The sequence below is a fragment of the Astyanax mexicanus genome, chromosome 20, assembly GCF_023375975.1.
Source record: "Astyanax mexicanus isolate ESR-SI-001 chromosome 20, AstMex3_surface, whole genome shotgun sequence".
NCBI lineage: Eukaryota > Metazoa > Chordata > Actinopteri > Characiformes > Acestrorhamphidae > Astyanax > Astyanax mexicanus.
In genome coordinates this window covers 36,257,898-36,281,907 of record NC_064427.1, presented here as the reverse complement: position 1 = coordinate 36,281,907, position 24,010 = coordinate 36,257,898, and the positions used below count along the sequence as shown (strand labels likewise).

At 39.0% G+C, this 24,010-nt stretch overlaps 1 protein-coding gene across 1 annotated transcript in view; it reads left to right on the top strand.

Moving 5' to 3' along the window:
• The window catches only part of LOC103030555 (protocadherin Fat 3), a 179,299-nt gene that overhangs the window by 88,598 nt on the left and 66,691 nt on the right, over positions 1 to 24,010 (top strand). The window contains exons 8-14 of the mRNA XM_049468961.1: positions 1,207 to 1,482; positions 4,763 to 4,973; positions 5,368 to 9,468; positions 16,603 to 16,799; positions 16,948 to 17,101; positions 18,706 to 18,939; positions 23,370 to 23,762. Of these exons, the coding sequence (XP_049324918.1) occupies positions 1,207 to 1,482; positions 4,763 to 4,973; positions 5,368 to 9,468; positions 16,603 to 16,799; positions 16,948 to 17,101; positions 18,706 to 18,939; positions 23,370 to 23,762 (5,566 nt within the window). The remainder of the gene's footprint in view (positions 1 to 1,206; positions 1,483 to 4,762; positions 4,974 to 5,367; positions 9,469 to 16,602; positions 16,800 to 16,947; positions 17,102 to 18,705; positions 18,940 to 23,369; positions 23,763 to 24,010) is intronic.

The window sequence follows — 24,010 nt, the reverse complement described above, 5'->3', positions numbered from 1 at the left end:
TAAAAAAATTTAGGAAACTGGTTGCCTGAAAAAAGTTAAGTAATGGGGAATGAAATCTGAAGTTAGCATAACTTAAAACATCAAGTTATTACAACTAAAAGGAAAGTTGATTTAACTTTTTAAGTTGCGTTTACTTAACTTTTTTAAGGCAGCCGGTTTGCTCAGATTTTTTAAGTAATAGGGAATGAAAACTTGAGTTAGCATAAATTAAAACATCAAGTTATTACAACTAAAAGATAACTTGATTTATTTCTAAGGTAGCCCAGGAGGAATCACTACACACTGATGATTAGAGTTAGTCAGAAACTGTTGGACACACCCAGTATGCAAATAGATTGTGACAGAAGCCAATGTAAAAGAAGCTGCCAATGGCAAAACTCAGACTAAACTCAGTTATTATAATTTGGTTCAACTCAAAGATCTCAGTTTGAATAGTACAGTATATAACTCAAAATAGTTGAGGAATGTTTATAAATATCCAATTTTATGTAAAATAGACTTAAATCATTTAAGTTCAAAAAGTTCAAAGGTTAACAGTGTGGATGTAAAAGCTACACAATAAAAAAAAGTAAACATGAAATATTGATGCTTTTCATCAGTATACATGAAAAAAAGCATATAGATTTTTGATCCAATGATGCCTCATCTCTCATTTGTGGCCCAGATAACCAAACTGGAGCTACCTTAGTTGGCATGTATTGTTGGAAGATCCAAAAAGTTGGGAAAATATGTAAAATGCAAATAATAATAAAAAAAATCTGTATTACATATACTTTGATTTCTTTGCACTTTCATGAACCAATGATATTTCACTTTTGGCTCTGTTCCAGTGATGACCCGTATTCGGCCCGATTAACAACTTAATTCTACTTCCACTTTAAATTCCACCTTAAACGTGAAAGCACTTAGTCAAGCTAACATTAGAGACGAGTTTATTTTTATTTCAGTTAATATTACTAGAGGCTGCTAGAGTAGTTCAACAAGATGTGTCTCATTTTTAGTAAATTTTTACGTCAGACATATTAAGGGAATTTTCTGTTCCACCTTAAGTGCCGTGGCAGTTTCATTCAGAGTGAAAGAAAATCAATCTTGCAGTTGCTATTACCATCATTTAATTAATACCATTTAATCACTTTTTGTATCATATGAGCTAATGCAGGTATTTTAGTATATTTTCTTATTTTATTTGATGCATTTTATCTCCAGGTTTATATCAGGATCTTGGACAGCAACGACAACACTCCCGTGTTCTCCCAGCCCGTTTATGAAGTCTCGGTTTCAGAGGACACACCAGTGGACACGGAGATTCTGCGAATTAAAGCCACAGATAAGGACGAACGGGCTAAGCTGAGCTACTCCATCCACGGCAGCGTCGATCCGGCCAGCATGCGCATGTTCCGGATCAATCCGGGCACTGGTGTCATGTACACGTCCGATCGTTTGGACTATGAGGCACGCACCCAACACATCCTCACTATTATGGTGAGAATGCATTAGTATTCATTATTCATGATATAGTTTAAGCATTAAATGGCAGTAGCTTCTGTTTAAATAGGTTGAGTATAAATCTCCACAGTGTAAATGTACAAATTGATGGATTGTATCGTATTAATGTTATTATTATTTTGTCATGATTGATTTTGGGGATGGCACAGAGAACAGAATATTGACATGGAAGGAGACAACTATGACAGTGCTTTTAGCCTCTCATCACTTTTTATTATTTTGGTCTGTTCATTTATTTGTTGCTCATTCCTCTTTATTCCTTTTATTCCTTTTATTACTTAATTCCTCTTTCCAGCTCTTTTTAGCTGCACTTTTTCTCTGCCTACTTTCAGACGTCATTCTCAGCACTGCAGGGACTTTACTGGCATGGTGGTGGTTAGGGTGTTAGTGTTTTTTGGGCTAGTTATAAGTAAATAAGATACAGCAGTGCTGCTGGAGTAAAGTTAAAGTTAAAGGTCTCCTTCCGCTAAAATGCACTTTTTCTTGTTCTTTGTGAAATACAGTAGGTCTCTCTGAGACCAATGATGCTGCACATGAAACTGTTCCTCAACCTCCATTGTCTGCAGCAGCTAGTAAAAAAAAAATATTCAGAAAAACGAGTCGATCAGGAAAAGCACCGTGTCTATGTCAACCCGTGAATTAGTATTCTAGGCCACGCCCACCTCGGCTCACGACCACCCACAGGCAGAGCTGAAGCCTAGAAGCGACACTGTCTCGTCAGACAGGAGCTAATAGTGCTAGAAACAGCAGCTCGTTCTTATGTTATTTGTGCAAATATCACATCAGTGGAATGAGACCTTTAAACCATGTGTCCACTCACTGTCTGCTGTCGACACTCTTAGCACTCTGTCAGCGCTAGCCCCCCCACTTAAACCACTTAAAAATAATACGTTTCTTTGCTTTTACCAAATTAAAAACCTCTGGAATATAATCAAGAGGAAGATGGATGATCACAAGCCATCAAACCACCAAGCTGAACTGCTTGAATTTTTGCACCAGGAGTAAAGCAGCATAAAGTTATCCAAAAACAGTGTGTACGAGGAGAACATGATGCCAAGATGCATGAAAGCTGTGATTAAAAACAGTTTTTTCCACCTAATATTGATTTCTGAACTCTCAAAACTTTATGACAATGAACTTTTTTCTGCATTATTTGAGAGAGATCTTTTAATTTATTTCCGGAGCTGTATATCTATTATTATTATTATTATTATTATTATTATTATTATTATTATTATTATTATTATTATTATTATTATTATTAATATTATTATGATTATTATTATTGTTAATATGAATGCTAGTGTCCCTGCAGTGCTGAAAATAACCCACAGCTGCTCTGCGATGGTCCTGTGGAGTCCTGACCATGGAAGAACAGGGTGAAAGGAGGATAATAAAGAACGATACAGGACTACAGTCTGTATATATAGAATTATAAAGTGCTCCTATATGATCAGTGTAGCTGATGAGATGGATAATAAGTGTAGAATCAAGATGGCAGTCATTAAATTAAAGGAGTGTGTTTTAGAGCAGTATATAAATATAGTCCCATTGCATCGTACTTGTTTGTTTAGATAAAATTTGTTACGCTCTGAGCGAAAATTCAACATTTATGCTCCTTAGTTACAGTAAATTCCTGAAGGCTTCTGTGTTTATTTATTTATGAGCTCTGTACTGTATAATCCCCCTCTTTTTTACTGTCATAAGCAGAGCAGATTTCAGACCAAAACAAAAGGATGAAAGCTTGTTTGTGGAGTTTTCTTGCTTAAAACTTTTTCTTTTTACTTATTCTGGTTCTTTTTTAGTGAAGCGCTTGGACTGGAAATTAGGAAGGAATGCAGCTACAATGATCAACCATGAGATTAGCATCTCCTCTTCTCTTGTTTCTGTACTTGCTGTTCATCTTATCAGCTCCGCTCTGTATATTTAAGGAGCATTTTGTAGTTCTATAATCTTTATTTGGGTGGTGAGTAGGGATGCAACGGTTCTCGGTATTTCATCGAATCGTTCGGTGTGGCCATTTCGGTTCGATACACCCGGAAGAACCGCGATATTTCGGTGCGCGCACTAACGGAGCCAACGAACGCTCTCAGTAATGCACAGCCCTGCAGTAAAGCAGCACTGTAGGATAGCAGACTCGGCCACATGGCCGGGGGAGGGGCTGCTGAGCACGTGGTGCTGCTGAGGAGACGTGTTTTCCTCCTTCCCCCGCCCTGCTCCTCCCTCAGTCTCCACCCCAAAACCCCAACCCCGCCCAACCGCTGTTTTTTACTTTTACAGAAGAAAAACTCTTTAATTTGAGTTTGCTAATTCCCTGATAAGAAAATAAAAAGTTTGAGTTTATCCAGCTGTCTCTGGCTGGTTCTGGTGACAAAACTTTAACGTTTTATTTGTGGTTATTGAATTACAAAATGTCCATAAATTAATATTCAGTACCGTATTTTCCACATTATAAGGCGCACAAATCGTCAGTGCACCTTATAATTTGATGCGCTTTATGAATTAATTTTACCAGTCAGGCTGTAAAGAGCAGTAAAGCCACTCTGCTGAAGTACAGCTTTATACAGGAGTTTCAGGCCTGTAGCCTGCTGCTAACTCTAGATAGCACTGCTGGAGCAGCATTAGCATTAGCTTGTAACTGTAGTGCTAGCTCTTTCGCCGTTCGGAGATGAGTATATCTAAATGTTGCCTGCATGCTTACTGTGTTAAAACAAGCTACGTTGGATGAACCACTGGCTCATATCCCCCTGGCTTAACAGAACACTTCTCAGTGTAGCTCTGTCGGTCAGAATTAGCTGCTAACTGCTAACGCTAATGCTAATGCTCCAGCCTTAGTGCTGGAGAAATGTGGAAATCTAAGCTTACTGTAAATAAACAGATAATCATTTTAAGGAGAGAAATCTGTATAAGTTAACATTGAGCTCTCGTTTGACTTTGAAAAATAATGGTTTTTTTTTAAGAATTACAGTTTTGTTTATTAGCTTTACTTTACTTTGCTTTACTAACCCCCACTACCACCACCGAGACCTGCTGAATTATAAGGGAAACATGGTGACATCCCTGTTCCTTACTAGTGTCTTTTAAAAAATGCGCTTTATAATCCTGTGCGCCTTGTTTATGAAAATAGACCAGAAAATAGACATTCATTGATAGTGCACCTTATAATCTGGTGCACCACAAATTTTCAATATATTATTATTATTTTTTAATTGTTCTTTTTTTGTCCTATGTCTATTTGTTCCACTTTATTTTATAGGTAAAAGACCAGGAGTTCCCATATTACAGAGACCTGGCCCGTATCATAGTGAATGTTGAAGATTCCAATGACCAGAGTCCATTTTTCACACGCACAGTGTATGATGGGGTGGTAATTGAGTCAGCTTCTCCTGGGACACCTGTTATACAGGTCACGGCCTTGGACAGAGACACCGGCAGAAACGGGGAGCTGATATATTCAATTGAAGCTGGTGAGTTTATATTGAATGGAAGTCAATATAAAAAGATTTATTACTCGACTTTTTTTTTGGACAGTTTCTTTTGATGCATTCATCATGCTGTTTTGACACAATGTACAGGATAGCCACAGGATTTCAATTATGTCAGAAATGATATGAGATATGATATTTAATATATTTTTTGGTGTGACAGCAATGATATATGCTTGTTATGTATTTATATATATTTATGTACAAAATCCAATTTTTCTCCTCTTGCTTATCTTAAAAAAAAAAAATTATGAGTCTGTTTTTTGTGGCATTATTTTCTTACTTTTGACAGTCTGTGGAGTTATGAGTTATTACAGCATATTTATCCTGGAAGTGACCTATTTTTTCTGCCGTGTGGTATTCTGCTCTCTTTCAGGCAACACTGGAGGGGCATTTGGAATTGATTCGCTCTCTGGCATCGTTTCAGTGGGCAGAGAGCTGGACCTCACATCTGTCGGGCATTACGTCCTCACTGTGCGAGCCACAGATGGAGGTTCTCCAGCGCTAAGTGCCACGACCACTGCCAGGATCTCCATAACGCTCTCAGATTTCTCCAGCCCCAAGTTCACCCAACTGGAGTACCAGGCTGAGATTACTGAGAACGTGCCTGCGGGGACGTTTGTGACCAATATCAGTGCCATCAGCCGCTCGGCACTCATTTACGACATTACGCAAGGGAACACTGAGAGAAAATTCCGAATCAACCGATACACAGGAGTGATCACGACTCAGAAAACGCTCGATTTTGAGGTCACAGCATCGTACATGCTGGCGATCGAGGCTGTCAACATGGCAGGGAATGTTTCCAGTGCCGCAGTGAACATCCAGGTGGTGGATGAGAATGATAATCCACCAGCTTTTAAACAGCTGCGCTACTCTGGGAGCATTAGCGAGGCAGCCCCCGTCAACAGCGTGGTCCTAGGAGAGGATGGAAGTCCCCTGGTGATCCAAGCTGCTGATGCTGATAGGAACCAGAATGCTCTGTTGGTGTTTGAGATTGTGGAAGACATGGCTAAGATGTTCTTTACTGTGGACTCTGGCACCGGATCAGTCAGAACAATTGCCAACTTGGACTACGAGACGTTTAGCAGCTTTTTCTTTCGTGTCAATGTGAGGGACAGTGGTATTCCCCAGTTAACCGCAGAAAGCCCAGCTGAGGTTACAGTCAAGGTGATAAATGTAAATGATTCCCCTCCAAAGTTTTCTCAGGATGCCTATGACACTGTCTTACTTCTTCCTACCTATGTTGGTGTAGAAGCTTTGAGAGTAGAAGCATCTGATCCTGACATGAAGTTGAGTTCTGACCTAATCTATTCTCTGGCCGACAACAACTTGGAGCTCTTTGCCATTGATTTAAACTCTGGCATCCTCACGGTTAAGAACAACAAACTGTCCCAAGACCGTTATCGCTTTAACGTAAAGGCATCAGATGGACGATACTCGTGCACAGCTCTTGTGACAGTTCTAGTCCGGGAAGCTATGGACAGTGGTCTTCTCTTCAGTCAGCCTGTATACTCCTCCACTGTGTTGGAGAACACCTCCAACATATCTACTGTAATGGTGGTGAGCGCTATAGGGAACCGTCTGAACGAGCCACTTAAGTATGCGCTGCTGAACGCAGGGATTCGCTTTACTATTCGACCCACATCTGGGGTCATAAAGACCACTGGAATCCCATTTGATCGGGAGGAACAGGAGTTCTATGAGCTGGTGGTGGAAGTGAGTCGGGAGTATGACCGACTGAGGGTAGCCAGAGTGACTGTACGAGTGCAAGTGGAAGATGTCAATGATAATCCTCCTGAGTTTGTAGGTCTTCCGTACTATGCTGCAGTGCAAGTGGATGCGCCACGTGGATCATCCATATTCCAAGTATCAGCCACTGACCTGGACAAGGGATTGAATGGGAAGGTTGCCTACGAACTCAAGGAGGAGCACAAACATTTTGAAATCAACCGAGTCACAGGAGAACTCATTCTTAAAAAAGCCTTTGTTGCAGACCTGTCCAATGTCGAGTACCCAGTGGTCATTCTTGCACGGGATTCAGGCTACCCTTCGCTCTTTACTGCGGTGGAGCTTCCAGTTACAGTTGTTAACAAAGCAATGCCTGTTTTTGACAAACCTTTTTATGGTATTTCTGTCAGAGAGGACATTGCCGTGTCCACCCCTATTTTAAGCATTAATGCTACAAGTCCTGAAGGTCAGAACATTATCTACACCATTGTGGATGGCGATTCCTCTCTAAATTTTGACATTGGTTTTGACACAGGGGTGATTATTGTCATTTACCCCCTAGACTTTGAGTCTACCTCCTACTACAGGCTCACTGTCCGGTCCACAGACACCCTCACTGGAGCTAGATCTGAGGTGGATGTTGACATTGTTGTCGTAGACGTTAATGACAATGCGCCCATCTTCGAGAAGTCCTCGTATTCTGCAAAACTGGCAGAGAACACCATGATAGGGACAGCAGTGGTGCAGCTCTCAGCAACAGACAAGGACTCTGAAAAAAATGCCGCCATTCGCTATCAGATCCTCTCGGATGCTTTTAACAGCACTGCCTACTTCCACATTGACAGCAGCAGTGGTCTTATCCTGACAGCCCGTCTCTTGGACTATGAACTTTTCCAGAGTTACAGTTTCATAGTGCGGGCGACAGACAACGGCTCCCCCGCCCAAAGTAGCGAGGTCACGGTCACTGTCGCGGTGAATGACACAAATGACAACCCCCCGTCCTTCAACCAGCCACTCTATGAAGCTTTTATCAGTGAACTGGCTCCCAGGGGACACTTTGTCACTTGTCTCCAAGCTTCTGATAAAGACACATCAGATGCTGACAGGTTAAGGTACAGCATACTCTCTGGAGATGACAGAATGAACTTTGTCATGGATTCTGAGACAGGAGTCATCTCTTTGTCCAACCAACGCAGACAGACCATAAGGCCAGCATACATCCTCAACGTCTCCGTATCAGATGGAGTGTTCACTAGTACAGCGCAGGTGAACATACGTATACTCGGGGCGAACCTGTACAGCCCTGTCTTCAGCCAGAGGTTTTACCTTGCAGAGGTGCGAGAGAATGCTCCTGCAGGAACCAGAGTTATCCAGGTGCGAGCCACTGATGAAGACTCAGGGCTTTTTGGTCAGATCATGTACTCGTTCATCAATGATCTTGGGAAGACTCAGTTTAGCATAGGGATCGATGGAGTGATCACCACTGCCCAGAAATTAGACAGAGAGAATCCTGTGAACAGGGACATTGTGCTGACTGTAATGGCTCTTGATGGAGGAGGGCGAGTGTCCTTCTGCACGGTTAGAGTAATCCTAACAGATGAAAATGATAATGCACCACGCTTCAGGGCTGTTGAGTATAGGGTTAGCATCAAAGCTAATGTAGCTATGGGTTCTCTGGTGACTCAGATCCAGGCTCAGGACCCAGATGCTGGAGATAACGGAAGAGTGAGCTACTCCCTGTACAGCGAGGCAAGACTTCCTCTAGTGGATGTTCTAGAGATTGAGCCTGACAGTGGTTGGATGGTCACAAAAGGAAGCATGGCTCATTTACGAGGAACGGTTCTTTCTTTTTTCGTCAAAGCCACAGATGGCGGAGTCCCTGCTAAGCACTCGTTGGTGTCGGCTTTCATCCATGTCTTGCCACCAGATGCAAATATACCAACGTTCACTCAGCCTCAGTACTCCTTCACTGTTCCTGAGGATACACCTGTTGGGACGGCTCTAGGTTCTGTGTACCTTGGTCCAGGTCAGACTGGAGCCTTCGCTGTGGTCAACGGAGAGACGATTGAGAGCAACCAAGGTGGAACGTTTATGGTTGATCGAGAGACTGGGCTTCTCAGGCTTGTCAATGCACTGGACTATGAGCAGGTCAGCATCTACCGCTTCAAAGTTTCTGCCACCATAAGGCAAGCTTTGGTCGAATCAATGTCGGTCGTGGACGTGGAAGTGAAAGTGCTGGACTTGAATGACAACAAGCCATCCTTCGAGACTAGCTCTTACGTGGCCATGGTTATGGAGGGCATGCCAATAGGTACGAGGGTCATCCAGGTGCGTGCCTTGGACCCTGACTGGGGCTCAAACGGGCAGGTCACCTACAGCCTCGGACCAACCCTGAACCAGGAGAAGGACCGGACTTCAGGCAGAGCCTCTACCACTGGCACTATCTTTGCAATTGATAGCAAAACAGGGTGGATCACCACGCTAGATGACCTGGACCATGAATTGTGCCCATCGTACACCTTCAGTGTGGTCGCCTCAGACCTGGGAGAGCTTGTATCCCTCTCTTCGACTTCTGTTGTTACTGTTGCCATCGCCGATGTTAACGACAACCCTCCTACCTTCGAGAGGGGCTATTACCGAGGTGCCATAAGGGAGAGTGATCCAATTGGAGAAGTCGTGTCGGTGCTCAGCACTCGAGACTGGGACACCTCGGATCAGAACAGACTCGTCAGCTTCCATATTACAGGTGTGTATAAAACCAGACCATGATTTATGACTGCTGGAGGCTTTCAGGAAAAGATAATCACATTGAAAGGGTTTAATTTAATGAACCGCGGGAGCAAAAACAATGCGCGTGAAAAGCCATCTGTTTTATGTGTCACATCCTTTGTTTAAAACCCATTTAGTGGAGTGAGCAGATTGTCAGAATTAAGCTCAGTGTATTGCGTAGCTTTCTAATAACTCTGAGTACCTGAGGTGTCACACCAGTTGCGGGTGACTGTCTGGATGCACTGGTTTACTTAGCGGATATTTACCGATATACATGCATTGGGTGAATGTTTCAGCACACAAACATCTACAATGGTTGTTTTCAAAAGGGATGTGACATTTTGTTACATTGCTATTATTGGCAAGTTATTGTTGTTTACCAAATAGAAAAGTTATATTTTCTTTCTACTGACTGTTCGAAACTGCTATAAATACATATCTTTAACATGCATTTTGTTGCAGTGATATATTCTTAAAATGAAATATTCATTAAATAATATTTAGGGTTTTGTCATATCTCCGAGAGCATTGTTATCGCAATAATATCCTGAAATCCTGTGATATTATTTTAGGGACATATCGCCAACCTGCAGTCCCCAAAACTGCTTCAGTAGTGAGATATGGAAATGTATGCATTTCGCTCAGGAAGAAAACTTTATTTAACTTTCTGTTGCCCTCTCTCTCTCTCTCTCTCTAGCTCTAGCTCTCTCTCTCTCTTTTTCTCACACACTCACACATTCTCTCTCTGCTCCGTTCTTTGTTCCTTTCACACTGTTTTCTCTCCCTTGGGATGATGGTGTTATTTGAGTGGCAACTAGAGATCATTCTAAATAGATAAACAACAACAAACAACAGAATATATACAGTGTCACTCAAAAGTTTGGACACACCTTAAATTTACAGAGTTAAAGTTATGCATGGAATTATTTATTAAACCAAAAAAAAGGTAAAAAAAAAAAATCAGAATATGTTTTGTATTTCAGATTCTTTAAAGTAACACTTGTCAAGAGTTAATTATTTGAATTTCTTGTCTCTTAATGTGTTTGAGAGCATCAGTTGTAAAGTAGTGAAGAGGTAGAGTTACAGGTATACAGTGAATAGCTCTATTTAAATAAAGTTCTAATCCATATTATTATATATTATATCATTTATATTATATTAAGAAATGAAGGTAAATCAATCTAAAAAACTTGTGGCAAAGACCATCAAAAATGTTATTATGAAACTGGCTCTCATCAGGACTGGCCCAGAAAAGGAAGAGCAAGAGTTACCTCTGTTGGTCAGGATAAGTTTATCAGAGTTACCAGCATCAGAACCCGCAAGTTAACAACACCTCAGATAAGAGACACCTAAAAGCTTCACAGAGTATTTTGGTTTGTTTAACACTTTTAAGTTACTACATGATTCCTTATGTGTTCCTTTATAGACCGTTTTAGATGAATATTCATGAGCGTAGGAAGTGACGTCGCTGTTCCTAGGACACTTCCGTTTAGCGGTAAACAGCGTTCAAAACAGTGGACGTAACTTTTTAATTTAACATGAATGCAAACTTCACCTAATCTGAGAGTCACAAACATTGAAAATCAGGTCAAATTGTTCTTTAAACAAGTAAACTATGGAGGACCAAAAATTACATAAGTATAAATAAATACACATATAAATAAATAAATAAATAATAATAATAATAATAATAATACATTTTATTTTTATAGCGCTTTTCAGGATACTCAAAGACGCTTTACATTGCATAAAAAATACAATATGAAAATACATAGTAAAATAATCAACATCATCATCACCAACATCATCAATACCATACAATAGAAATCAAATAGAGCAAAACAATCAAAGCATAAAAGATAGAAAATTTAAATTTAAAGAGATTAAAAACAGATGAAGAAAAGGAAAAAAGGAAAGGGACATAGAAATGTTGCATCATGCGTTGAAAGCAGATCTGAAAAGGTGAGTTTTGAGGAGAGATTTAAAAGTGGGAAGATCAGAGCAGTCGCGGAGGTGTTTTGGGAGAGAGTTCCACAGGGAGGGGGCAGCTATGGAAAAAGCTCTGTCGCCCCAGGTCCGGTGCTTGGTTCTACCAATGGACAGTAGATTGGCGTCAGATGATCGAAGTGAACGGGAAGGAGTATGATAATGAAGCAGGTCAGTGAGGTAGGGAGGGGCCTGATTATGGAGAGCTTTGTGAGTAAATAAAAGAATTTTGAATTGAATACGATGAGTGACAGGGAGCCAGTGAAGTTGTTGGAGGACAGGTGTAATGTGGTCGCGGGAGGGAGAACGAGTGAGGAGACGTGCAGCGCAGTTCTGAATATATTGAAGTTTATTTAAGATTTTGTTAGATGTGCCGTAAAGAATGCTATTGCAGTAGTCAATTCTAGATGTAATGAAAGCGTGGATCAGGGTTTCAGCGGAGGAAAAGGAAAGTGATGGACGAAGGCGTGCAATGTTTTTTAGATGAAAAAAAGCAGATTTTGTGATTTGATTTACATGATTGTCAAATGAAAGATTACTGTCAAAAATGACTCCAAGATTACGGATGTTTGAGGAAGGAGACAATGTAGAGTTGTCAATCGTGAGCTGGAAGTTTGTTGTGTTTTTTGTCAGGGATTTCGGACCGATAATAATCATGTCAGATTTATCACAGTTTAATTTGAGAAAGTTGGTTTTCATCCAGGATTTTATTTCAGTGAGGCAATTTGTCAGAACAGAAAGAGATGCAGTAGTGATGGATTTGGTAGAAATGTAAAGCTGGACATCATCAGCATAGCAATGGAAATGAAGGCCATGCTGACGAATGATGTTACCGAGAGGAAGCATGTAAAGTATGAATAGTAGTGGACCAAGCACCGAGCCTTGGGGAACACCTTGGGATAGTGGAGCAATAGCAGAACTGCAGTTGTTAATATTGTTGTAAATATAAACATATAAATGAATAAATATATAAATAAATGCACATATAAATGAATAAATACATAAATATATAAATAAATACATGCACAAATAATTGTATAGGTAAATCAATTAATAAATACATTTCTTATTTATATATTTATTTATTCATTTATATGTGCATTTATTAATGTCAACGTTTATTTATTTATTCATTTATTTATTTCAAAATTTATTTACTTATACTTACGTCATTTTTGGTCCTCCATAGTAAACACGCCTGCTTTCGTTTTTCACACTGCTGACCTGCCTGCAGTTACAGTGTCCGCTCACAACTCCTCCCTCCTTCTTATCTATAAGTCATGCAGAGGACGTGTTGGATAGCGTTTGACTCGCTACAACCTCACCATACGCTATAGTGATGCTTCTCTACTACAGGAACAAATATTCCCAACTTTTCCACTGAGAAAGTAATTATATGCGTCCAAACTGCGGTGCGCTTTCACTGCCTCCGTTTCAACAATATAGTGATTCACATCTGGGTAGGTCACCTCTGGAAGCGTTTTAAATCAGAGGAAAAATAACTTCCCTCTTAAATCCTTATCAAAAGGATCAGGAAAAGAGGTCTGATCACTTTTTACCAATTTCTGACCATATGTTTGCTCTGTTTTCGGGAGATTTGCGAAATATGCGCTCTCATTTTGACAGCTGTATACTTGAAAATAGCGCCACCGGAAGCGCCGAAGGAAGAGACATGCGCAGTAGCTTTGTTATTGTTTTCCTCATCGAAACGGTCTATAGTCTGGATCACATCAGTATTCATTTACAATGTAGGAAAAAATAATAAAATCATTGAATGAGAAGGTGTGTCCAAACTTTTGACTGGTACTCTACATTGATGTATTTTATATTATAGAGTTTTGGTTCTCAGTATAGGGGCTGGTGGTGTGGTTTCTACTGACCTGGATAAGGAAAAAAAGGTAAAGTAAAAAACAGGGCAGGGTGACCTGAAGCACAAATTGTGCCTATTGTACAGTAATAGCTCGGTCGCCTCAGATCTGGGAGAGCTAATGTTTTTGTCCTCGACTTCTGATGTTCTCTAAAAAAAAACAAACAGGAAAATGTGAATTCAAGTTTAAGGTCGTTCGTTTAGAGTTAAAAACCAAGGAAGAATGATTGCATGAAGAATGAATGTTTATATGCATATTAATAATCAGATTACTGCAGTTACTATCTGATTATTTAAGAAGTCATATAAACAACATATTTTGATTTCATAGATCAGAGTAAGGTCTAAGAATCCGATGAAGAAATCTGATAAGAAGGGCTTAGTAATCGTATTTCTCAGTTGATATAACCTCTCAGTCTGCGCATGAGTAAAAACAGAAGCTGGAAATAAGTGAGTATTGTTTAACACATCACCGACAAAATGGCAACAAAATACTTTCAAAGTAGAGCTTAGATTCTCTGCCCGAACCCGACCCAGGTTGGGTCTGGCTCAAGGAAAAATTGTGTGAGGTAGGCATCTGTTTTTTAATGCTTTTTTTATTTGATATAAAACTATGGCGTGATAATCGCAATACAGCAAAGTAACAAATCAAACTGTGTTTTAACCCTTGTGTGGTGTTCATGTTTTTGTTACTCGTTTACTTTGTTACTTGTATTTAATTCAGCAAAATTAAGCAATTTTACATTAAAATGCTTTACACATGCTTGCTTCACCTAAATTGCAAGCAATATAAACAGCTTACATGGTTAATATTTGGCCTTTACCTTTCTTATGTTACATTTCTTTTAAAAAGTGCTACTCTTTTTTATTGAAAATGAATTAAACTCAAGATATGAGTAGAAAATTTGTTTAGTTTCAAATTTACAAATGAAGCAATGTTTATTAGCCCTTGGCCAAACATACTGTATGTAATATAAATGTGTGTGTGTGGGGGGGGGGGGGGTGTACAGTGTGTGTTTATCGAAAATGTGTTTTGATATATGTTTTTCACAAAAAATGAGCCAATGCCAATGAGTTTGAGTTAGAAAAAATATTTTTTTTGTATCATTTGATGAAAAATGAAAACGGGTCCCTCAGACCCGAACACCACACAAGGGTTAAATAAAAGTTGCACAAGTGTGCAGTGCACACTCCACTTGTGCATATTACATACTTGACTTAAAAATAGCCTTATTACTGTTTTTACTCATAGACTGTAAGCTCAATACAAAAATATGTTTGTTTAGAAATGATTGTCTATTCTTAATTCATGTTAAATCACATTAGATTAGAGAAAAGTCATTCAGACATCTTATAGCCTTATTTACTAATGTTTAGGCCTGTGGATCATTGTTTGCCTTGTTTGTGTTTTAATTCTTCGGAGATCTGTTGTTGATAAACATTTCTATTAAATAATAATAGGTCTATGCTTCTTCAGTGTTGCAATGTTAATTAACATCATTCTGAACAGATTTCGCTCATTCAAACAGCCCCAAAATGTTTAAAAAAGCTCAGTTTTAATGCTTTACTTACTCAAAGAAGATCATGTTTAATTTCGGCTCTGGCTCAAAATGACTGTATGTGTATGGGGCGGGGCGGGTCAGGCTTGGGCAGAACATTCACGGGGCCGTTTTGGGCCTGATCTAAGCTCTACTTCAGAGCGACATTAAAAAAACAAAGGATTTAAATATTTTTTATCTTTTAGCTGATGTTCATAATCAGGGCCATCACTAGCCACTACGTGCCCTAAGCATAAATTCTTTGTGATAATTTGATAAACCTTTGATTTTTATGTTTTATTGGACTTCAAACTCTATATGGATTATATACAACCAAATAGGCAATTTGAAATACATTTGCCATCCAAAAAAAATCTAATTCAAATATGTTGTTATTATGATTACTACTATTATTATAATGATTTTTTAAAAGCAGAAAAATTGATAAAAGGGTTCAAAGCGCAAGATAGTTCGGATGGTGGATAAACACACCCAATCAAGTTTTAAAGAAATTCGAGGTGTCCTGTAGGCTCAGGGTGCATCAGTGCCATCTCAAATTATCTGATGAAATTTAAATTAAATTAAGCAAATATGAGAGACCTGGAGCAAAAGAAGTTTGCCCAAGATTCCAGTTTAGAGGTGTAATTTTATCTGTCCTATTTTTGGAATTTAGTGTGAAATTTTATAAATTTGGACTTGTTTCTCAGTTTTTGTGTTGTTCCAATACACACAAAAGAAACAAATAAAGACGTATATAACAAAACTTAGAATTGTATTAATTTTTTGGGAGGAATTGTTAATTTTCTGAAAAAAAAAATAAAAAAAATCAGGTGTGCCAACACTTTTGATCATGACTGTAAATAATATGACAAAACACAGTACATCATTGAATATTCACTGTAAATAGCAAAATAAATACAAAATATGTCTCTATACTGATATCATGATATATATATATATATATATATTTGGTCCCACTTTATAATAAGTGTCCCTAAGTACTATGTAGTTAAACGGTAACAATCCATGTAACTACAGTGTAACTACTGATGAAGTACACAGTGTTACAGATTAACTACAGAGGAACAGGTTATGTAATTACACATGTGTATTAAGGTTCATTTTGACTTGTGTAAGTACACATGTGTACCAGGGTGAGTGTACTTACACATGTAATAGAGCAAGTGTACTTACACATGTGTAACAACGTGTGTGTACTCAATCAGCCCTAATTACATACTAGACAATAGCTGGTGTATACATTTACACTCAACTTATCACACACACACACATATATTACCCATATATGTAAGTACACTTGCTCTATTACATGTGTAAGTACACTCACCCTGGTACACATGTGTACTTACACAAGTCAAAATTAACCTTAATACACATGTGTAATTACATAACCTGTACCTTTGTAGTTAATTTGTAACAATGTGTACTTCATCAGTAGTTACACTGTAGTTACATGTATTATTACCGTGTAACTACATAGTACTTAGGGACACTTATTATAAAATGGGACCATTTTTTTATTGTTTTAAAAAGGATGATTATATTATTGTGTATGATAGGATATGGCACACCTCTTTTCACTACATTCTCTTCTGAAATGCAGTGAGTGCAGTAGTCTATATACCTCTATATATCTACCTCATATTTCTTTTCCGTTACGTGAGAAATGCTGAAAGTATGTTGTCTTATTTTGGCTCAGGAGGGAACCCTAAGGGGGAGTTTGCTCTGGCTCCGGTTCAGGGCGAGTGGAAGGTGTTTGTGAAGCAGCCGCTGGACAGGGAAGAACAAGATCGATATCTACTGAACATCACTGCCAGCGATGGCCTATTTGTTTCCCGGGTGATCGTGGAGGTCACTGTCATGGATGCCAATGACAATAGCCCCATTTGTAACGAGGTGAATCTGGGTGAATTATCTGTTTACATCTAATACACATTAGACTGTAGTGCACAGTGCAGAATTACTCAGGTCAGTCTCAGATTTACACTGTGATGCTGGATGTCTAAAAATAAGCCTTACTGTATTGTGCTTGTTTTTTCTCCAGGCCTTTTATGAAGCCTCGTTTTCAGAGGACGTGCCTATCAACAGTGGCATTCTGACTGTCGGGGCTGTGGATTTTGACATAGGCACCAATGCAGAGATTCAGTATTCCCTATTCGGGATAGGGGTTGAAGATTTTTACATGGATGCATATACTGGTAAGAAACAATTTCAGTGTTTTTTTTGTTCATTATGTCATGGTTGCGAGACAGCTCCATCCATCAGGCTGTGAGGATGCTGAACTCTCTTCCTGCTCTACCCCCCATCCCAATCCTCCCCTACCTGCACTACTGCTATACTTGCACTGACAATACACACAATACACAAACTGTGAACTTTAAGAACTACGCACTCATTCACTTTACCAGCCTTAAGCTATATACCATATTTGCACTACTGTTATACGGGTTCTATTTATACTGTCATTCCATCTCAATCACCATCAATATTGCACTATTGTCTTCCGTCTACGTATGTTTATTGTGTCTTGTTGTTTTGTACATATAGTGTCTCCCACTCTTTTAGATTATATATCTTATTTCTTTTTACTTATATTTATATATCTATTTCTCCCCCACACCACTGCACCTTGTTTTTGTCTCATGTATGTCTATTTGTGTCCCTGCTGTATTGTACTCATAGTGTCTCCCATTCTCTTTTTTTATATCTATTATCTGTACTTGCTGTAAAATTTGGGAATGAGAGTAACGTAATTTCAATTCTCTGTATGTCCTGTACATATGAAGTATTCACAATAAAACTACTTGACTTGACTTGACTTGACTGGTTGCAGCTAGTGCTGTGCGATATGACGATAAATATCGTGGGGACGATAGAAAAGTCTCTATCGTGCTACTTACCTTCTATCGTCCCTATTGGTTCTACAGTAATTTAATCAATTATTCATGCAAATATATAAAGTAGGCTACGATGAAATGTATTGGCGTGGTCACTTTGCATAAACTCGGTTCATATAAGTGATAATAAATTAAGCTTTGCAAAAAAAGATTACATTTTTATGCATCAGTTATGGGATTCTGTATTCTGCATGTTCTTCACAGAAACCATGAAGCACTACACAAATATCAATGCAGATTTAGGTAATGCATAACTGGAATAACAGGGGGGTAATAATGGTAATAAGGTGTTAGTTATTTATTATTAATATTATAACTAATAATGCAATCATAATTAGAGTTTTTCACACAACAGGCCTCCAGTGATGTACTAATGAAGACCATGTAATTTATAAATCTTAATGCATATTTAATTACACAAGACCCTAATAAACCCATATTTTTTATTTTTTATTTTAGAGTTGTTTTTCTTCTTTTAAGTTTCCTAAATGGTTATTTCAAGAGTGTGTACTTTATTTGAGCCTGTGTCAAATTGAGCAAAATTTGGTCTTTCTGTTCACCTTCTTTTGGCACTTGGAAATAAATGTTGATTCAATGAATCAATCAACTTTTATTTTACCTTTTATTTCAAAGGTACATTGCACTAAACATTGCATTAAGGGTCTGAAAGAGAAAAATAAAAATAAATATTTATTCTGATATTTTTTTTTTATTAAAGCATCTGAAAATACTAAGACTAACCTATCCTAAGAGCCTCTGTGCTGAAAGGTTCGTTCATAACTCAGGGACAAAATGGTCATCTAATGCATTTTCAGGGAACAGATGACGTCTTACAGGGAATTGATTATTTGTGTTTATTTCATTATTGTTTTTTATTTTCCTGCTCTTTTTCTTCTGGCTTTCAGGCGAGCTGAAGACAGCCACTGTGATGGACCGCGAGAAGACTCCAGGCTATAAACTAATAGCCCAGGCTACGGATGGGGGCGGTTTATTCTGTCGCTCTGAGATATCCCTCACTGTTCTGGATGTGAATGATAATGCACCGTCCTTCTTTTTCACCGAGTTCCTGGCCAGTGTGTTTGAGAGTGCTGCTCCCAAAACCCTGCTGACACGACTGCAGGCCAGCGATCCTGACGAGGGTGTGTACTGCACTTTACACAAGTTTATTAGTGCCTTCTGTTCTGGTGCACTTAGTGCTATATAAAATGTGCATTAGGAACTGACATATAGTGGCATATATATATATATATATATATATATATATATATATATATATATATATATATATATATAACTGACATCTGCTTTACTGCCCACTCAGAAAATATCCCTAGCAGGTACGAAAATACCTCTAAACCTAGATACTGAAGCTTAAATACATAGATACAGAGAAGCACAGTAATGCAGAACTTATGCGCTAAAGCATATTTCTGTTATGAAAATATTTTTTTGCAATGTAAGGCTTTGTTTCTGGCCTATTTTCATACATAAGGCGCTCTGGATTATAAGGCGTGTTTTATGCGACACTAGTAACTAGTAACAAGTAGTAGAAACAGGGGTGATGCTATGTTTTACTTAAGTAAACAGAACTTTAATTCTTAAAAAAAAAAAGTCAGAGTCAGACAAGTCAAACAAGCACTGGATGTTAAACTACATAGATATCACTTCTGAAAACTGTATATTTGAGTGGATAAAACACACTAGCTGTTAGCTGTTGTCACCTGACAGTGCTTCACTGAGGAATTCTGAGTGTTGCGGTAAGCTAGAGTGATATTACCTAGCGGCTAGTCCCACATAGCTTGTTTTAACACGGTAAACTCTTAAACCACAGTCTGATATACTTACCTCTAAACAGCAAAAGAGCTAGCGCTGTGGTTAGCAGCTAATGCTAATGCTGTTCCAGCAGTGCTAGTTGGGGTTAGCAGCAGGTTACAGGCTGATAATACTCACCTCTGGTCGGCCAAACAGCTAGCGCAACGCATGGTTAGCTGCTAATGCTAATACTGCTGGAGAACTAAACTGAAACTCTGTATAAAGCTGTACTTCAGCGGAGTGGTTTTACTGCTCCTTAATACCTGACTGGCAAAATTCATGCGTAAGGCACACTGGATTACAAGGCACACTGACGATTTATTAGAAAATGAAAGGATTTTTAGTGCACTTTTTATTTGTACTAAATACACTCATTATTAAATAAATAAAAACAGTGGTTGCATTCAGAAGGAAGTGTTGTATTGCAATGTTATTTAGATGAAGAAATAGGTTACTAGGAATAATAAACAAGTAATAAAAGTGTAGACTGATATGGGCATGGAGCTGTAGAGGTTCCTAACAGTGTCCTGCAATAATCTGTCAGTCTAAGTGTTTATAGTGTCTCCAAAAGCAATGTCCGACAATGTAATTGGCCATGGAATAGCACATCTCACCTGTGTCAGAAGCCGATGGAAGCGCTTTTGTGCTGACGAAACTAATAAAATGGGGGAAAAGCAACTGTGGGCTCCTGGGTGATCCAAATGGACATTACATGTTTTGTGTACTCCAGAGAGAACTTGAGGTATAGTAAAGATGTAGCTACTTAGGTTTCAGTGCCTGTAAACAGAATATCTCATTGATGAAATAGATTATTAGTTGATTATTAGATTATTCTTCTGTTTCTCTGGTCTAGAGAACTGCAGGAGCACTGTGCCACTTTCTTTTCCCATGTTTACATCTGTGCACTCTGTCTTCCTATTGGTCAGAGTCAGGGAGCGCGTTGCAGAGCAGCACGTCAAACAAGACGATAAAATACAAAAAATTCTAATATGCTAGTCTTTTTTGTCGGAGGCTCCGATAGCGTCACTCACGTAAAAAACTGATATTTTTTTATCATTTTATTTCAGATTTTTCCCCATTTTCTCCCAATTTGGATATCCAATTGTCCCACCCCTTTGTGCGTCCCCATCACCGGTGACGCCCGTGAGCCTTGGAGGATGAGGACGAGCACACGCCTCCTCCGACACGTGTGAAGTTAATCACCCCTTTTTTCGAGCTGCTGCGGATGAATCATTGCCTGAGCAGCATCACAGTGCGTTCGGAGGAAAGCACAGTGGCTCGGCTCCGATTCATCCGCTCACAGACGCCTCGTGCCGCCCGGCGCCACCTTAAGTGTGATGGGGAGAGATAGCCATCTACCCACCTCAGAGGGAGCAGAGCCAATTTTGCTCCCTCTGAGCGCCGGCAGCTGATGGCAAAGCTGCATGAGCGGGGGTTCGAACCTGCGACCTCCTGCTCATAGTGGCAGCGCATTAGACCACCGGGCCACTCGGCGCCCCCAAATTACTGATCTTTGACTCTTTGTCACACTACACGGACCTTTGTCGCTCACGACAATGAAATTCGGATCCGCCACACACAATGTTTTTTTCGGCGCTGACAAAATCGAGTCAAAATCGGGCTAAAGTCGTGTAGTCTGATCCGGGCATAAGGAAGACCAAAATGATCTGGTATTGCATGACATTGCACCCTATGCCATGACAACAAGATATTTACCATATTTTTGCACTATAAGGTGCACTAGCAATAAACGTATATTTTCTGGTCTTTTCATACATAAGGCACACCAAATTATTTAACACACACCACCTATCAAGACATGGAGCCAGTGAAGAGACTGCAACAGAATTTTAATTAAAAAGCTTCAGTGTTTTTGGAGTAGGAATCTAAATTTGTAAGTTAGATCTGAAGCCTTTTTTGATGTCAAAGCGATAAATTTAGACTGTCCGTTTCAGAGATGTTATCAGAAGGTCGATACTCATTCATCTGCCTACCCTTTTGATCCAGACTGAATCTTAGATGATGGACTGATGGATTCAGAGCAGTGATTAAGGATGAAGGATTTGGGGATGGCGGGACTGGTTCATGCCCAGGTTCATGCCACACATTTATAACATGAACATGAGCTGAACCAATACAAAAAAAAAAAAAAAAAAGATTAATAAAATATAAAAAAATAAGTGGAACTGTAACAAATAAAAGATATTTTAATAGTTAAATGCAAGAGTACAGTTTAAACAAAGCATAAAAAGCACAAATTAAAAGATAAGAACAACAATATAGATTATTAATAAATGAAAGTGAAAAATAAAACTAAACAATAGTTACGCAGTACTAGAGGTGGGCGATATGGCTCTAAAATAATATTACGATATTTCAGGGTATTTTTGTGATAACGATATACTTGGCGATATAGGAAAATAGAAAAATAATTCATTAATTTCAGGAATATAGTATAATAGTATAACATTATAATCATAATGTGGCAAAATAAATAATATAGCATAAAATAATATAATGCAGTAAATAATATTGCAGAATATTTAGTGCATGCATATAAACTGCAAACTAAAACAATTATACAATAAATACACCTAAAGCTTCACAGTAAATAATAGACTACTTTTAAAAACTAAATCTAATGCATAATTAAAAACCGGTGTCATTTACAAACAGAGGTGAAGCCAAGTAAATTGCAAGGACATCTGATTGTGTGTGTGTGTGTGTGTGTGTGTGTGTGTGTGTGTGTGTGTGTGTGTGTGTGTGTGTGTACAGCTGCATTACGGGGTAGCTATGTTAAAAAATCTGCAAACAAAAGATTATTTTATTTGTTTAATATTTAATATTGGTTACTCTATAATTTAAATTAAATATTTTATTCATTCAGTTTGTTTCATTTTATTTTCCTCTTCTCTTTTAAAATAGTTGTTAAAATAATATTACAATCTGAGCCTAACCAGATTGTGGGCCCTATCTAACACTCTGCACAAAGCAGGTCATGATGCTCATTGCTATCTTACACCCCGTCAACAGTCTGTTTTCACACCTTGCACCTGCATAATTTAAAGAGCAACAGTGCTTGTGATTATATCTACAGGAGTGGTGGTGATCTTGAAGTTGGGTGAGTTCAAGTAAGTTTCTGGTGTATTGCTATCTTTGTACCACTGACTGAAAAAAGTCTAGGCAGATGTCAACAGTGAGACGTTCATTGCTATCTTGGCAGTGAATTGTCATCACAGAGGCGCATCCCCAACGCACATGCACCCCCTCCTTGTCACACACACATGGATACACAGCAGTGCACAAACCCAATAGCGCATGCAAACTTTTACATCAACACTACAAACAGAATGAACGAGTGGAACGAGCATTTCAGATTCCTCTGCTGAGAAGCTTTGGACACGTACAGGTAGCTGCACCCCTGAAATAGCAATGCGAATACTTTTCCCATCGTTACGATAGCAAAGACACACTTGACAGCTTGCTTATAGACCTTTATTCAGCTTTGATATGTGTTATAGATTTTGTTAATATAGATTTCTTTTCATGATATTAAAACACATTTTTGGTTCTTATTCCAGATCTTTAATGCTAATCTGTTTAAATGCATAAACTAAAAATTGCCGTTCATCTAAATTTAGATTGTGTCTAGCCTTGGGCTAAATCACGTTGCCTCAGGAAATTGTTGTAAATGATAAAATGAATGTGAACCTGATTAATCTAGGTTTATTTCCTTGTCTCTTTTCTGCTTCACCAGGCCTGAACAGGAGCATCATGTACTCCTTGGTGGACTCGGCTGATGGAGTCTTCTCCATCGACTCCTTTTCTGGAGTGGTGATTCTGGAGAAGCCTCTGGATCGTGAGCTCCGGGACTCGTACCGCGTGAGGGTCCAGGCTGCAGACCAGGCCGGGGGACCTGACTCCCTCTCTACACAGGTGGACCTGACTGTCATGGTCCTGGATGTTAATGATAATCCACCAGTCTTCCAGAAGCAGGACTATGCTGTTACAGTGCCGGAGGATGTTGCCGTGGGGACGGAGGTGTTGAGGGTGTTCGCCACCAGTGAGGATATTGGACCTAATGCTGAGATCTACTACAGCATCACTACAGGCAATGAACTGGGCAAGTTCATCATTGATGAGGCAACAGGTGAGAAAAAAAAAATTATATTGTATTTTATATTTTCATGGGACAACGCTGAATATATTTGATACACTGTATAGTAGTCACTGTACAGCTTGTATAACAGTGTAAAACCAATGCCTTCAAAATTAGTCAACTCGCAGCCATTAACGTCTAAACTGCAGGCAACAAAATTGAGTACACCCTAGTCATTGTAATGGTCTGTATGGATAAAGACCTGGGTCGTGCAGCCGTCGGCCAAAGGTGCTGACACT